This window comes from Balaenoptera acutorostrata, chromosome 8 (genome assembly GCF_949987535.1).
Source record: "Balaenoptera acutorostrata chromosome 8, mBalAcu1.1, whole genome shotgun sequence".
In the NCBI taxonomy this organism is placed as follows: Eukaryota; Metazoa; Chordata; class Mammalia; order Artiodactyla; family Balaenopteridae; genus Balaenoptera; species Balaenoptera acutorostrata.
The window spans coordinates 102,974,976-102,991,854 of NC_080071.1; the positions used below are offsets into that span (position 1 = coordinate 102,974,976).

General features: G+C 44.6%; 1 protein-coding gene across 3 annotated transcripts in view; it reads left to right on the forward strand.

Annotated features, from left to right (window-relative positions):
- The window catches only part of ERCC3 (ERCC excision repair 3, TFIIH core complex helicase subunit), a 37,562-nt gene that overhangs the window by 5,722 nt on the left and 14,961 nt on the right, over positions 1 to 16,879 (forward strand). For all 3 annotated transcript variants that reach the window (XR_451063.2, XM_007182853.2, XM_057551665.1), the window contains exons 8-10: positions 477 to 791; positions 5,624 to 5,808; positions 8,797 to 8,999. Coding sequence is in view for 2 of the 3 variants with exons in the window: in XM_007182853.2 (XP_007182915.2) it covers positions 477 to 791; positions 5,624 to 5,808; positions 8,797 to 8,999 (703 nt within the window). In the remaining variant the exon portion in view is untranslated. The remainder of the gene's footprint in view (positions 1 to 476; positions 792 to 5,623; positions 5,809 to 8,796; positions 9,000 to 16,879) is intronic.

Here is a 16,879-nt window from a genome sequence, read left to right on the forward strand (position 1 = left end):
TGCTCAGCCCAGTTTGTTGCGTCATCATGGTAGCCGTCTTTTACTGAGTCCCTCCTGAGGTAGTCTGGGTGTTGGGCACACTGTACCCCAGCAGCACCGCTGTCCCAGGGCCTTGGGCGACTTACCACTCAGCTTTAGTTTTCCTGTGTTTAAAATGGCAGTAATAGGAGTGTCTCTTACCTATGGTTTATTTTGACAAATGTTGTTTTTCAACATTTAAATGAGATGTGTGTACAGTGCTTTAATAGGGCCCGGCACTTGTGTCTTTTAATTCTCACGTTTGTGTGTGGAGTGTGCATGCCTCCTTTTTCTAAAGAAGGAAACAGGTTTGGAGCAGTAAGCACCTCAACAGTGTCAGCCCTGAGGATCGTTACAAATGATCTTGGCCAGCTTGGTGGGCTGACAAGTCCTCCTGTCTGTCCCTGTGCCTCATTTCATCCCGGCCTCGCGTAGGACTGCCCTTTGGTTTCTCGTAGGTGCTGGGAAGTCCCTGGTTGGCGTGACAGCTGCGTGCACAGTCAGAAAGCGCTGCCTGGTGCTGGGCAACTCAGCTGTGTCTGTGGAGCAGTGGAAAGCCCAGTTCAAGATGTGGTCCACCATCGACGACAGCCAGATCTGCCGCTTTACCTCCGACGCCAAGGACAAGCCCATAGGCTGCTCCATTGCCATCAGCACCTACTCCATGCTGGGCCACACCACCAAGAGGTCCTGGGAGGCCGAGCGGGTGATGGAGTGGCTCAGAACTCAGGAGTGGGGCCTCATGATCCTGGACGAGGTACACACCATACCAGGTAAGCCGGCTGAGAGCTGGGATGCCCACTCATCGTATAGACAGATTGATTTCCAGTTCTTGGGTTGAGGGAGGGACTGCTGTGTAGTACATCCATCTTGCTAGAGAGACTTGCTAGGTGAATCTTTCAGATAAGTTATGAGCATGGGTGGGGTGGGTGTACACACTGGCAGCTTCCTTAATCACTGGCCCAGAGTAGTCATCTAGAAAGTGAATTTTTCTTCCATCCTCCCTCTCAGCTATTGCACTTCAGCTTACCCTTAACCCATTTTTTTTCTTTACGGTCCTGCAGAAACTAGACTGGGGCACAAAAAAGTCCTTGCGATATTTGTTTTATTTGAGGACTGAAGTATTGTTCCTTAATATGTTATAGAGGTCCAAGTATTGCAGGCAGTCCTTTTAAACAGCCATATTGACATAATTTATAAGCCGTAAAATCTACCCAGTGTGAGTATACGATTCAGGATTTTTAGTAAAACAGAGTTTGTGCGACCGTCACCGTGACCCAGTTTTAGAACATCGTCCTCATACTCACTTGCCGTCAGTGTTCTCATCCGTAGCCGCAGGCAGTCACTGAATTGCTTTCTGTTTCTAGAGACGTGCCTTTTCTGGAAATATATTCACAGAATCACATAATATGTATGTTCTTTTATCTGACTTCTTTCACTTCACACAGTGGTTTACCCACGTTGTAACACGTACTGATGCTGTGTTCCTTTTATTACTGGATAGCATTCCAGGCAAACCTTTCTTGATAAAACAAGTTAATGGGTAGCCCTGATCAATTAAGAAGTGTAAATTAGAGATTACTCTGAAGTAAATGAAATCAGGGGCATTTTCACATAGAGTATTCAAAACATTGTCAAAATGGCCTTTCTATCTGTTTTTTTCTGTGTAATGAGAGCTCCTCCAACACCTCTGGATGTCTGAAAACACCGAGAGATGTTCACAGCAAGCCAGGTAGGGATGAGAGGGGTCTCTCGGGTAGAAGGAAGCAGTCCTGAGGTGGGGAAGTAGTACTTGCATGGCCTGACAATACTGTAGCCCTGCGGCTGAGGGGAACGTGGAGGAGAGCAGTCAAAGCTGAGGTCGGAGGGGTGTCGGAGCCAATCCTGTAGGACCTGAAGGAGGTCTTTGGCTTGCACTCTGGGTGAGAAGCCATTTGAGGGATTTGAGCCGAGGGTGACATTATCTGACTTAATGTTATAAAAATATCACCCTGGCTACTGCGCTGAGAAGAGACTGTAGGAAGCAAGGGTGGAGAGCAGCTAAGTAGGTTAGTTGGTGGAATCCCAACATGAGGCTTGGACCAGTAAGAATAAAGGGAAACTGATTCTGGTTATGTTGAGAAGGTTAATTGGGCTGGTTAGATGTGGTTCTGAAAGAAAGAGAAATCAAGGATGACTGTCAGCTTTTGGCTTGAGCCATCAGAAGGGTGGAGTGGATGTGGAGATGGGGAAGACTCTAGAAGGAGCAGGTTTGGAGAGACAAGATCGGGAGTTAGGCTTTAGACATGTTAATTTGATTGCTGTTACAGTCAGGCAAAGGCAGAAATGTTAGAAAACGGGCAAAAGACATGAATAGATTTTCACTCAAGAGAGTATACAGACACCAATAAGCATTTGAAAGATGTTCTGCAGCATTAGTCCCCAGGGAAATGCAGGTTAAAGCCACGATGAGATGCCACTACAGACCTATTAGAGTGGCTAAAATAAAAAATATTGACAGTACCAAGTACTGACAAGAGTGCACATCAACTGGAACTGTCATACGTGGCCAGAGGACTTGCATAATGTACAGTCACTCTGGGGAGGTTTGGCAGTTTATTAGAAAATTACCATATAGACCCAGCAGTCCCACCCTGGACATCTCTCCTAGAGAAATGAAAACTTAGGTTCACACAAAAACCTGTGCATGAATGTTTATAGCAGCAGCTCTGGTCGTAATCTCCAAAACCTAGAAAGCAGCGGAAAAACCTGTCAGTGAGTGGCTGGCTGGACCAGCCATTGAAGCTGGCATCTCAACTGCTGGGACGCTCCGTGACAGGGAGTCTCAGAGGCTTTGTGCTGAGTGAAATCAGCCAGTCCCAGGAGCTTACAGAGTGTGTGATGCCTTTGGTAGGACATTCTTGAAAAGACAAAACTGTAGTGACGGAGAACAGATCGGTGGGTGCCGGGGTGGGGCGGGGAGGGTACGACTGTACAGGGAGAGCACGAGGCAGCTTTGGGGGTCGTGGATTGGTTCGTCTCCTGAGTATGATTATGGTGGTGGTTACAGAGTCTGCACCTGTGTTAACATGTGTAGAACCACTCTCACCCCCCCACCCTCAGAAGAAGTTCAGTTTACTGTGTGATATTTAAAAACTAAACCAAGAGGAAAAAAAAAACTTTAAAGAGAGGGTGGGTATTGGGTCTGACTGGATTGGGAATTGGTGATCTAGAGAAACATCTTTTATAAACGACTTTGGAATTGCTTTGTAGCAGTTTAGTTGAAGGCTGTGTTTGAAGCGTGGGGATGTTTGAGGCCTTCTGCCGGAGGATATATTTAGCATACGTTGATGTTCCTCTTTAACTTGGGCCCCGGGTCTCAGAGGGTGGCAGCCAGGCTTGGGGTTGGTTATCTGGTGATGAGAATATAGAGGTGTACCCCACACGGTTCACCAGGTGTGTCTGTCTCTCCTCTGGTTCATTGGAGCAGTTTGCCTCTGTTTAGGTAGAAGAGTGAAACCAAACTGCTCTAAAGGATTTTGCATTCAGGCCTTATAAGCCCTATGGCCATGCTCACTGGGCCAGAGAGCAGATGTTAAATAGGGAATTCTAGCGAATCAGAGTAAGATTCTGCCATAAGCATTTACCACTTGGACTAGGTAGAATGGTAAATCTTTGAGATTTATCTCAGAAGATAAAGATTGTTGTGTTCTTTTATAGATCTTCCAAAAGGAGCCCTATTAAGTCATTATATTAATAAGAAATTCTTATTACAGTACTTGCATATATTAAGTGTTTCCTGCATGCAAGGCACTGTGCCACTTTCATTATTTTAACAAGTATTTATTGAGAACCCATTAAGTACCAGGCACTCTGCTTGGCACTGGAGGCAAAGTGGGAGAGACAGTCAGAGAATCACACAAATAAATGTCAAATGACAACCGCGACATAATGTCCGGTGAAACAAGCTGCACACGCAAAGTACGTACTGTGATCCCATTTACATGAACTTCAGACCGGAGGCAGACCTCCTCTCTGATGACGGAAGTTGGATCGGGGTTCCCTTGAGGGAGAGTGCTGGTGTTGACCAGAGGGGTCAGAGGCGAGACTTCTGGGTGCTGAGAACGCTCCCACCCTCATCTGGGTGGTTCCAGAGGTACGCACCTGTGTAAAAATTCATGGAGCTGTGCACGTCATTGTACGTGAGCTCTTCCCCCGTGACAGCTGTTATGGCTGTGAGAGGACGTAGCAGTGGGACGTGACTCGTTTGCAGGGCCGATGCCTCGGGGAAGGCTTGTTTCTGGCTGCGGAGTGTTCAGGCAGGGTCCCCGCGTGGTGCTCCCCTCGGGTTGATGCAGTCCCCGGGCCGCCCCAGTGCTGCCTCCCTGGAGCCCACAGTAGCTTGGGGTCTCCACTGCCTTGGCTGCCATGTCCTTCTGATGTGGGGAACCTGGTCTGGGGTCCTTGGCTGCCCTTTTTTGGAGCCGGCACAGTCCTTGGACATAAGCCTAACCCTGGGTTTTTGTTTATTTGTTTCCCAGGGGTCTGTGCAAACTGTGTTAGGCTTCAGTGTGTGAAACCGTGAGACCTGGGCACTTACTGGGGTTAGACAGCCCTTTGTTATTTTACCGTTCTTATGTGTTTGGTTTGCATTTTGGTGACGTCTGCCCTTCTTTCCCTTGGACTGTTAGGTCTATTTCTTTTTCTTTTTTTTTTTTTTAATCTGGCCGTGCCACGGCGGCTGGTGGATCTTAGTTCCCTGACCAGGGATTGAACCCCAGCCCTTGGCCGTGAAAGCATGGGGTCCTAACCACTGGACAGCCAGGGAATTCCCAGGTCTATTTCTGAAGTATCCCTAACCTTGCCTTTAATTGGATGTAAGATAAGCATGACTTCAGCATTTTTACCTTCCTTCGTAGTGTCAGAGTTTGTAAAAGGTGAGCCTGTGGAAACCCGTAAATTGAGTTTTTAAAAATGAATATCTTGTACCCTTTTAGTGTTTATTTAATTTAATTTGATACCTCAGAAAGAATGATAACATTCAAGCGAAAGGAAGGCAAAGGACATTGCTGGTTGACCAGAATGAATGTAACTGGAAGAGTGTAGAGAGGGACGTTTCCTAAGGTGGGAGAGGTGCCTGGGGTTTCATCTCTCCCTCGTTTCTTCCTGGTTTCTGGGAGGGTGGTGGGAAGTGGAGCTCCTTTCATTCCTCTGGTCCTCCAGATACCCCACCATCTTCCTGGTAACCGAGGTACAGGCCTCAGGGTGAACAAATTCCTTGCGTGATTCAGAGCTCAGTGGCATTTTAAGTGTGGCTCATGTTTCAGATTGCCGTTTGTGCCCGATAGCCGAGCTGTGGTGAGGGGAGTGCTGGGGTTCTCTAGCCTGGGGCTTCCTCCAGGTCATCTCCCCCTCTTGTTCTCCTTTTCACCCTTCTTTTGGACAGGTCTGAAAGTGGAGATTAAGCATTCGCACCTAATCATTCTTGTCTAGAGCCAGGTCCCTGTGATCCAGAAGCCCGGGGGTCAGCCGTGCAGTGTCCCGGGCCAGTATTAGGTCGAGGCTGTCTTTGGTACTTTGAGCATTTACAAAAGTGACAGCGTGAATGCACCCATTGTTTCCCCAGCCAAGATGTTCCGACGGGTGCTCACCATCGTGCAGGCCCACTGCAAACTGGGCTTGACCGCAACCCTCGTCCGGGAAGATGACAAAATTGTCGACTTAAATTTTCTGATTGGGCCCAAGCTCTATGAAGCCAACTGGATGGAGCTGCAGAACAACGGCTACATCGCCAAAGTCCAGTGCGCGGAGGTAGCTGTCCCCTTCCTGGCACGGTCCCTGGGGGAGGGAAGTGGATCAGGTCGATTCCTCATGGGCAGATACACAGGTCAGGACCTGAACAAAAGTGCTGCTGCCTCGTGCAGTACCCGCAGCCCCCGTGGGGGGGGGAAGTCTCCCGCGATTTCACAGATGTGCGAAGCAGAATCACTTGTCCACGGGCACACAGGAAGTGGTCAGGTCAGGAGGCTAATCCAGGCTGGCGCGGCTTTTCGTCCTCCTTTCTGGGAGTGAGCACCTCAGGGTACTCCTGCCCACCCTCACCCCGGAGGGATTCTTGCTGGTCCCGCGTGGGCAGCCCACAGGCCACCCCTGGTACCAAAGCCTGTTGGTTTTGATGCCCCCAGAAGGCACATGTGGCCTTGATTATTTTATCTCTAAGAACCCATTTTCCCCATATTCTGTGATGAATACCTGCACAGGTATGTGTTTAAAATACATGTTCAAAGAAAGGTAAGTCTTCTCAGAAGGAACAGCAACAGAAATCCTTTCTGGCACCTTAAAATGACTGTCGCTCAGTGGCTAGAGTAGGGTGGGCTGTGTCCTCAGAGGGCAGACATGGGCCTGTCGGGTGAAGGTGAGTGTGAGGAAGCTGTGCAGGCGGACTTGCTCTGTCGAGAAGCTTCCGTACCCTTCGGTTACATCTTCGTAATCAGCACCCACCTTGCACGCAGCGTTGCCAGGGTAACGGCTGTCTTGGAGCTTAGGGTTGTCGTCTTCTTGCTTTTCTTTATTATTGTACTTCCTATGTATAATTCCCTAAACATTCATTGTTTAGCTTTGCCTTTTAAAAAAATCTTTATGTATATGCAGATAGAATCAGGTTATATGTGTTCTTGTATGACTTCTGTCTTTTGCTTAGTATTTTTTCTTTGCATAATGCATTATTTTTTTAAAGATACATGTAGCTGTAGTTTATTCCTTTTAATTCCTCTGTAGTATTCCATTGGACAAATATACCACAGTTTGATAGCTAATGGAATATTACACAGAAGTAAAAATAAACTCTTTTCTAACGTCAACAGATGTTTGGGTTGCTAAGTTGTTTTTTTCCACAGCCTTGTCGAGGTCTAGTTTATGTTCCATAACATTCACCTGTTGTGAGTAAATAGTGTGGTTTATAACGTTTGTGATTTTAGTAAATGTAAAGAGTTGTGCAGCTGTGCCCCCAATCCAGCTTTAGAGCATTTCCCGCATCCGCGAAAGTCCCCTTGTGCCCGTTAGCAAGGCCCTGCTTCTAGTCCCAGCCCTAGGCGGGCACTGGCTCTAACTTTGGAGCTTAGTCTTTTTGTTGTTATGACAGTATTGCTGCGTGTATTTTTTGTCCCTGTTTCCTGTGTCAGACGTTTTCTAAAGCAGTGTTCACACGGGACTGTGACCACATAGTAGATGGTGACATCACTTCGGTGCGTCATCATCAGGATAGAATAGAATCTACCAGAATGCATCATACGTATTAAAGGTATATATTGTCTCCTAAGACTGTGTTGGTGTGTGGGAATGTTTAGTTTACGACATAAACTGGTCCAAGGTTGAAGGCCACTGCTCTGGCAGGTGCATCTAGAAGTCGCATTGCTGGGTCAGAGGCTCTCCGGATGCTCACTTCACTAGTCATGTGGAAAACTCTGTTTCCCAAAGTGGTTGCACCAGTTGACACTCTTGTCCAGGGTGAGTGAGCTAGCTCCACATCTCTGGCACCTAATATGGAAATGTCTTCTTTTAATTTTTGCAGACCTGATAAGTGTGAAATGGTATCTTTTTATGGTCTTAGTTTGTGTTTTCCTGTTGACTGATGACGTTGAGTATCTTTTCATACGTTCGTTGGCCACTTGTGTTTCATATTCTGGGAAATGCATGATTTTAAAGATTTTACTGTGAAAAAAGAATTGCTTTGGTTATGAAGAACTAGAAATTCTAAAGGGGTCATCATAGGCTATGTCCCAGAGAGAATCAGAAAAGGTAATGACAGCAAAACTTAGATTGGAGCTCAGCACAGACTTTGACACATAGCCATGTCAGCTAATTCTGCAGTGGTGGCAGCACGAAGAAGTGGTCTGTGACGATCACACAGAGCGGCGCTGGTCGCAGCCAAAAGCTCAGTCTGCCAGTGTAGGCTATGGCTTGTTCCAGTGCAGAGCTGCTGGAGGGTCGTTTTCGTCTGTACACAGCCTTGCGACCTTTAGCCGTGGCACTTCAGTGTACTTGCCCGAGCTTCCTTTAGTTTGTCAGCAGCCACGCACAGGGCTTAGCAGAGAGGAGGCCCTCAGGAGTGTCACTGTCATTCTTATTTGGATGCTCAAGTTGTCTCAGGTGTGACCAGTGGGACACTACTTTCAAGCTAGTTGCTATGACCATTTGACATGTTCCCATCAGACTTTGAGCACGTCCTTGCTTTCTGGCACAGTAAGATATTTCCGGCTCATCTGGTACTTTCCCTGCCCTGGCCCTGGAATCAGCCATTTCTCCGTGGAGCCTTTTTAGCAGAGAATGTAATTTAAAAGCCAAGATCTGGGTGCTGGTGTGTTCCTTACTCCTGGGATGTCATTGCTAGGCTAACCCAACAGACAGAGCTGGCAAGTGTGTGTGCAGTTCTCTGTAGCAGTGCTGTGTGTGGGCTGTGTGTGGAGGTGTGATCTAAATGGGAGGGATTGTTTACACCACTGGTTGGGAATCTGGTTTTCTTCACTTGGAGCTGGCATGAGAATAATTCCCTGGATACTGATGCATTTTTAAATCTCTGTTATTAATATGTGAGAGTATCCTGGTTCAACATTGGGTATTAGGTTTTGTTTTGTGGTGTGTGTGTGTGTGTGTGTGTGTGTGTGTGTTTACAATATTATTGAGATATAATTCACATACCATTGGTTTCGTCTTGATTTGTTTTAAAGCTAATTTGCTAAAGTTCCCAGTTGTATGATGCTTAAACTTGCATACTGACCCCTGATTCTTATTGTATCACAGGTTTGGTGCCCGATGTCTCCTGAGTTTTACCGGGAGTATGTGGCAATCAAAACCAAGAAACGAATCTTGCTGTACACCATGAACCCCAACAAATTCAGAGCTTGCCAGTTTCTGATCAAGTTTCATGAAAGGAGGAATGACAAGATTATTGTTTTTGCTGACAACGTGTTTGCTCTGAAGGAATATGCCATTCGACTGAACAAGTAAGAACTGGAAAGTTAGAGTAGCCTCCAAAGCCAGTTTAACTTCCCCATATGAGCGTATAGAAGGTGCCTGTTTTTTTCTCGAAGCTCTCAGGAACTTCTTCGTATCTAGTTCTGTGGTCCCAGGGACCAGGTGAGACAGAGGAGCAGGTGGTCAGAATCATTGGTTAGAGTGTATGGGAAAGGGGGCCTGGTCGCTCTGAGCTGAGGGAGCAGGGGCTAGAGTTGTGCTGATTTTGGAGCTGGGCTCCAAAGGTGGGCATGGGTTGGCATCTGCAGTTTCAGGCTGAGTGGGTACTCTGGCCAGAGATGAGATCAGACTGTATTTGGTCAGGGGCCAGGAAGGCAAGGCAGACTGGGACAGCATCCCAGGTGTGGCCCAGCGTCTAGAAAGAGCTTCTTGGGAAACACCGAACAGGGTCCTCCTTAGCCTACAGCCCCACCCAGATATTGTGTTTGAAACCTGGCTGTTGAAAATTTCCTGCCAAGAAAGGAGGAAGAGGCCGGTGCTTCTGTGCACAGAGATGCAGGGCTTCAGGTGCTGCGAGTGGAGCAGAAGGCAAGGTCCTCTGAGAAGATAAGCCTTCATTCGTTATGAGGGGGGAGGGATGCAGAGGGAAGGATGGATACGGAGCAGTTTCTCTTCACAAGCTGTGACTTAATCACCACCTCAGCCATATGAGGTCATTGTACTGTTCTCATCTTACAGATGAGAAAACTGAGACACAGAAGGATTAAGTTGCTGAAATTCCTAAAATCATACCTTTTTTTTTTTTAAGCATCGTTATTGGAGTATAATTGCCTTACAATGGTGTGTTAGTTTCTCCTGTATAACAAAGTGGATCAGCTATACATATACATATATACCAGTATCTCCTCCCTCTTGCGTCTTCCTCACACCCTCCCTATCCCACCCCTCTAGGTGGTCACAAAGCACCGAGCTGATCTCCCTGTGCTATGTGGCTGCTTCCCACTAGCTATCTATTTTACAATTGGTAGTGTGTATATGTCCATGCCACTCTCTCACTTCGTCCCAGCTTACCCTTCCCCCTCCCCGTGTCCTCAGTCCATTCTCATGTCTGCGTCTTTATTCCTGTCCTCCCCCTAGGTTCTTCAGAACCATTTTTTTTTAGATTCCATATATATGTGTTAGCATACGGTATTTGTTTTTCTCTTTCTGACTTACTTCATTCTGTATGACAGATTCTGGGTCCATCCACCTTGCTACAAGTAACTCAATTTCGTTTCTTTTTATGGCTGAGTAATATTCCATTGTATATATGTGCCACTTCTTTATTCATTCATCTGTTGATGGACACTTAGGTTGCTTCCATGTCTTGGCTATTGTAAATAGAGCTGCAATGAACATTGGGGTACATGACTCTTTTTGACTTACAGTTTTCTTAGGGTATATGCCCAGAAGTGGGATTGCTGGGTCGTATGGTAGTTCTATTTTTAGTTTTTTAAGGAACCTCCATACTGTTCTCCATAGTGGCTGTATCAATTTACATTCCCACCAACAGTGCAGGAGGGTTCCCTTTTCTCCACACCCTCTTCAGCATTTATTGTTTGTAGATTTTTTGATGATGGCCATTCTGACTGGTGTGAGGTGATACCTCATGGTACTTTTGATTTGCATTTCTCTAATGATTAGTGATGTTGAGCATCCTTTCATGTGTTTGTTGGCAATCTGTATATCTTCTTTGAAGAAATGTCTGTTTAGGTCTTCTGCCCGTTTTTGGATTGGGTTGTTTGATTTTTTGATATTGAGCTGCATGAGCTGCCTGTAAATTTTGGAGCTTAATCCTTTGTCAGTTGCTTCATTTGCAAATATTTTCTCCCATTCTGAGGGTTGTCTTTTCGTCTTGTTTATATTTTCCTTTGCTGTGCAAAAGCTTTTAGGTTTCATTGGGTTCCATTTGTTTATTTTTGTTTTTATTTCCATTTCTCTAGGAGGTAGGTCAAAAAGGATTTTGCTGTGATTTAGGTCATAGAGTGTTCTGCCTAAGTTTTCCTCTAAGGCTTTTATAGTGTCTGGCCTTACATTTAGGTCTTTAATCCTAAATGTGAGTTTATTTTTGTATATGGTGTTAGGGAGTGTTCTAATTTCATTCTTTTAAATGTAGCTGTCCAGTTTTCCCAGCACCACTTACTGAAGAGATTGTCCTTTCTCCATTGTATATTCTTGCCTCCTTTATCAAAGATAAGGTGACCATATGTGCCTGGGTTTATCTCTGGGCTTTCTATCCTGTTCCATTGATCTATATTTCTGTTTTTGTGCCAGTACCATACTGTCCTGATTACTGTAGCTTTGTAGTATAATCTGAAGTCAGGGAGTCTGATTCCTCCAACTCCGTTTTTCTTTCTCAAGATTGCTTTGGCTATTCAGGGTCTTTTGTGTTTCCATACAAATTGTGCAGTTTTTTGTTCTAGTTCTGTGAAAAATGCCAGTGTGGTTTGATAGGGATTGTATTGAATCTGTAGATTGTTTTGGGTAGTAGAGTCATTTTCACAATGTTGATTCTTCCAATCCAAGAACATGGTATATCTCTCCATCTGTTTGTATCATCTTTAATTTCTTTCATCAGTGTCTTATAGTTTTCTGCATACAGATCTTTTGTCTCCTTATGTAGGGTTTATTCCTAGGTATTTTATTCATTTTGTTGCAATGGTAAATGGGAGTGTTTCCTTAATTTCTCTTTCAGATTTTTCATCATTAGTGTATAGGAATGCAAGAGATTTCTGTGCATTAATTTTGTATCCTGCTACTTTACCAAATTGATTCATTAGCTCTAGTATTTTTCTGGTAGCATCTTTAGGATTCTCTATGTGTAGTATCATGGCATCTGCAAACAGTGACAGCTTTACTTCTTCTTTTCCGCCTTGGATTCCTTTTATTTCTTTTTCTTCTCTGATTGCTGTGGCTAAAACTTCCAGAACTATGTTGAATAATAGCGGTGAGAGTGGACAACCTTGTCTTGCTCCTGATCTTAGAGGAAATGGTTTCAGTTTTTCACCATTGAGGATGATGTTGACTGTGGGTTTGTCACATATGGCCTTTATTATGTTGAGGTAAGTTCCCTATATGCCTGCTTTCTGGAGGGTTTTTATCATAAATGGGTGTTGAATTTTGTCAAAAGCTCTTTCTGCATCTATTTTGATGATCATATGGTTTTTCTCCTTCAGTTTGTTAATATGGTGTATCACATTGATTGATTTGCATATATTGAAGAATCCTTGCATTCCTGGGATAAACCCTACTTAATCAGGGTGTATGATCCTTTTAATGTGCTTTTGGATTCTGTTTGCTAGTATTTTGTTGAGGATTTTTGCATCTGTGTTCATCAGTGATATTGGCCTGTGGTTTTCTTTCTTCGTGACATCTTTGTCTGGTTTTGGTATAAGGGTGATGGTGGCCTTGTCAAATGAGTTTGCGAGTGTTCTGCCCTCTGCTATATTTTGGAAGAGTTTGAGAAGGGTAAGTGTTAGCTCTTCTCTAAATGTTTGACAGAATTCACCTGTGAAGCCATCTGGTCCTGGGCTTTTGTTTGCTGGAAGATTTTTAGAGCCAGCTTTTTTTTTTTTTTTTTTTAATTATTAGTACCTTTAATTATTATTTATTTATTTATTTGGCTGTGTTGGGTCTTCGTTTCTGTGAGAGGGCTTTCTCTAGTTGCGGCAAGCGGGGGCCACTCTTCATCGCCGTGCGCGGGCCTCTCTTGTTGCAGAGCACAGGCTCCAGACGCGCAGGCTCAGTAGTTGTGGCTCACGGGCCCAGTTGCTCCGCGGCATGTGGGATCTTCCCAGACCAGGGCTCGAACCCGTGTCCCCCGCATTGGCAGGCAGACTCTCAACCACTGCGCCACCAGGGAAGCCCCTTGCTGGAAGATTTTTAATCACAGTTTCAATTTCAGTGCTTGTGATTAGTCTGTTTATATTTTCTGTTTCTTCCTGGTTCAGTCTCAGAAGGTTGTGCTTTTCTAAGAATTTGTCCATTTCTTCCAGGTTGTCCATTTTATTGGCAAAAAGTTGCTTATAGTAATCTCTCATGATCCTTTGTATTTCTGTAGTGTCAGTTGTTACTTCTCCTTTTTCATTTCTAATTCTGTTGATTTGAGTCTTCTCCCTTTTCTTCTGGATGAGTCTGGCTAATGGTTTATCAATTTTGTTTATCTTCTCAAAGAACCAGTTTTAGTTTTACTGATCTTTGCTATTGTTTCCTTCATTTCTTTTTCATTTATTTATGGTCTGATCTTTATGATTTTTTTTTCCTTCTGCTAACATTGGGGTTTTTTTTGTTCTTCTTTCTCTAATTGCTATAGGTGTAAGTTTAGGTTGTTTGAGATGTTTCTTGTTTCTTGAGGTAGGACTGTATTGCTATAAACTTCCCTCTTGGAACTGTCTTTGCTCCATCCCATAGGTTTTAGGTCATCGTGTTTTGTCATTTGTTTCTAGGTATTTTTTGTTTTTCTCTTTGATTTCTTCAGTGATCTCTTGGTTATTTAGTAGTGTATTGTTTAGCCTCCATGTGTTTGTATTTTTTACATTTTCCTGTAATTGATATCTAGTCTCATAGCATTGTGGTCGGAAAAGATACTTGATATGATTTCAATTTTCTTAAATTTACCAAGGCTTGATTTGTGTCCCAAGATATGATCTATCCTGGAGAATGTTCCATGAGCACTTGAGAAGAAAGTGTACTCTGTGGTTTTTGGATGGAATGTCCTATAAATATCAATTAAGTCCATCTTGGTTAATGTATCATTTAAAGCTTGTGTTTCCTTATTTATTTTCATTTTGGATGATCTGTCCATTGGTGAAAGTGGGGTGTTAAAGTCCCCTACTATGATTGTGTTGCTGTTGATTTCCCCTTTTATGGTCATTAGCATTTGCCATATGTATTGAGGTGCTTCTATGTTGGGTGCGTAAATATTTACAATTGTTATATCTTCTTCTTGGATTGATCCCTTGATCATTCTGTAGTGTCCTTCTTTGTCTCTTGTAATAGTCTTTATTTTAAAGTCTATTTTGTCTGATATGAGAATTGCTGCTCCAGCTTTCTTTTGATTTCCATTTGCATGGAATATCTTTTTCCGTCCCCTCACTTTCAGTCTGTATGTGTCCCTAGGTCTGAAGTGGGTCTCTTGTAGACAGCATATATACGTGTTTTGTTTTTGTATCCCTTCAGCCAGTCTATGTCTTTTGCTTGGAGCATTTAATCCATATACATTTATCGATATGTATGTTCCTATTACCATTTTCTTAATTGTTTTGGGTTTGTTATAGTAGGTCTCTTCCTTCTCTTGTGTTTCCTGCCTAGAGAAGTTCCTTTAGCATTTGTTGTAAAGCTGGTTTGGTGTTGTTGAATTTTCTTAGCTTTTGCTTGTCTTTAAAGGTTTTAATTTCCCCTTCGGATCTGAATGAGATCCTTGCTGGGTAGAGTAATCTTGGTTGTAGGTTTTTCCCTTTCATCACTTTAAATATGTCCTGCCACTCCTTTCTGGCTTGCAGCGTTTCTGCTGAAAGATCAGCTGTTAACCTTATGGGGATTCCCTTGTATGTTATTTTTGTTTTTCCCTTGCTGCTTTTAATATTTTTTCTTTGTATTTAATTTTTGATAGTTTGATTAATATGTGTCTTGGCGTATTTCTCCTTGGATTTATCCTATGTGGGACTCTCTGAGCTTCCTGGGCTTGAATGGCTGTTTCCTTTCCCATATTAGGGAAGTTTTCAACTATAATCTCTTCAAATATTTTCTCAGTCCCTTTCTTTTTCTCTTCCTCTTCTGGGACCCCTATAATTCGAATGTTGGTGTGTTTAATGTTGTCCCAGAGGTCTCTGAGACTGTCCTCAATTCTTTTCGTTCTATTTTCTTTATTCTGCTCTGCAGTAGTTATTTCCACTATTTTATCTTCCAGGTCATTTATCCGTTCTTCTGCCTCAGTTATTCTGCTATTGATTCCTTCTAGAGAATTTTAAATTTCATTTCTTGTGTTGTTCATCATTGTTTGTTTGCTCTTTAGTTCTTCTAGGTCCTTGTTAAACGTGTCTTGTATTTTCTCCATTCTATTTCCAAGATTTTGGATCATCTTTACTATCATTACTCTGAATTCTTTCTCAGGTAGAGTGCCTATTTCCTCTTTATTTGTTTGGTCTGGTGGGTTTTTACCTTGCTCCTTCATATGCTGTGTGTTCCTTTGTCTTCTCATTTTGCTTAACTTACTGTGTTTAGGGTCTCCTTTTCACAGGCTGCAGGTTCGTAGTTCCCGTTGCTTTTGGTGTCTGCCCCCAGTGACTAAGGTTGGTTCAGTGGGTTGTGTAGGTTTCTTGGGGGAGGGGACTGGTGCCTGTGTTCTGGTGGATGAGGCTGGATGTTGTCTTTCTGGTGGGCAGGACCGTGTCCGGTGGTGTGTTTTGGGGTGTCTGTGACCTTATTATGATTCTAGGCAGCCTCTCGGCTAATGGGTGGGGTTGTGTTCCTGTCTTGCTAGTTGTTTGGCATAGGGTGTCCAGCACTGTAGCTTGCTGGTTGTTGAGTGGAGCTGGATCTTAGCGTTGAGATGGAGATCTCTGGGAGAGCTTTTGCTGTTTGATATTACATGGAGTTGGGAGGTCTCTGGTAGACCAATGTCCTGAACTTGGCTCTCCCACCTCAGAGGCACAGGCCTGACACCCGGCCGAGCACCAAGACCCTGTCAGCCACACAGCTCATAAGAAAAGGGAGAAAAAAAGAAAGAAAGAAAGAAAGAAAAAAAAGAAAAGAAAGTTATTAAAAAATAAAAAATAAAAAAAATTGTTAAAAATAAAAAATTAAAAATAATAAAAAAGAAAGAAAGAAGAGAGTAACCAAACCAAAAAATGCAACCACCAATGGTAACAAACTGTAAAAACTATTAAAAAAAAAATTGACAGACAGAACCCTAGGAAATATGGTAAAAGCAAAGCTATACAGAAAATCACACAAAGTCTACCGCCTCAGTTTTGGGATGATTTGTTGTCTAGTCAGGTATTCCGGAGATGCAGGGTATATCAAGTTGATTGTGGAGATTTAATCTGCTGCTCCTGAGGCTGCTGGGAGGGATATCCCTTTCTTTTCTTTGTTTGCACAGCTCCTGGGGTTCAGCTTTGGATTTGGACCCGCCTCTGCGTGTAGGTCGCCTGAGGGCATCTGTTCCTGCTCAGACAGGAGGAGGTTAAAGGAGCAGCTGATTAGGGGGCTCTGACTCACTCAGGCTTGGCCGGGGGTGAGGGGGAGCGGTGGGGGGGGGGAGTGGGGGAAGGGGCACGGAATGCAGGGCGAGTCTGCGGTGGCAATGGCAAAGGCCAGTGTGACGTTGCAACAGCCTGAGGCACGCTGTGTGTTCTCCCGGGGAAGTTGTCCCTGGATCACGGGACCCTGGCAGTGGTGGGCTCTACAGGCTCCTGGGAAGGGGGGTGTGGATAGTGACCTGTGCTTGCACACAGGCTTCTTGGTGGCTGCAGCAGCCTTAACGTTTCATGCCCGTCTCTGGTGTCTACGCTGATAGCTGTGGCTCACGCCCATCTCTGGAGCTCGTTTAGGCGGTTCTCTGAATCCCCTCTCCTTGCGCACCCTGAAACAGTGGTCTCTTGCCTCTTAGGCAGTTCCAGACTTTTTCCTGGACTCCCTCCCGGCTAGCTGTGGTGCACTAGCCCCTTTCAGGCTGTGTTCACGCAGCCAACCCCAGTCCTCTCCTTGGGGTCTGACCTCCGAAGCCCGAGCCTCAGCTCCCAGCACCCACCCACCCCAGCGGCTGAGCAGACAAGCCTCTCAGGCTGGTGAGTGCTGCTCGGCACCGATCCTCTGTGCGGGAATCTCTCCGCTTTGCCCTCCGCACCCCTGTGGCTGCGCTCTCCTCCGT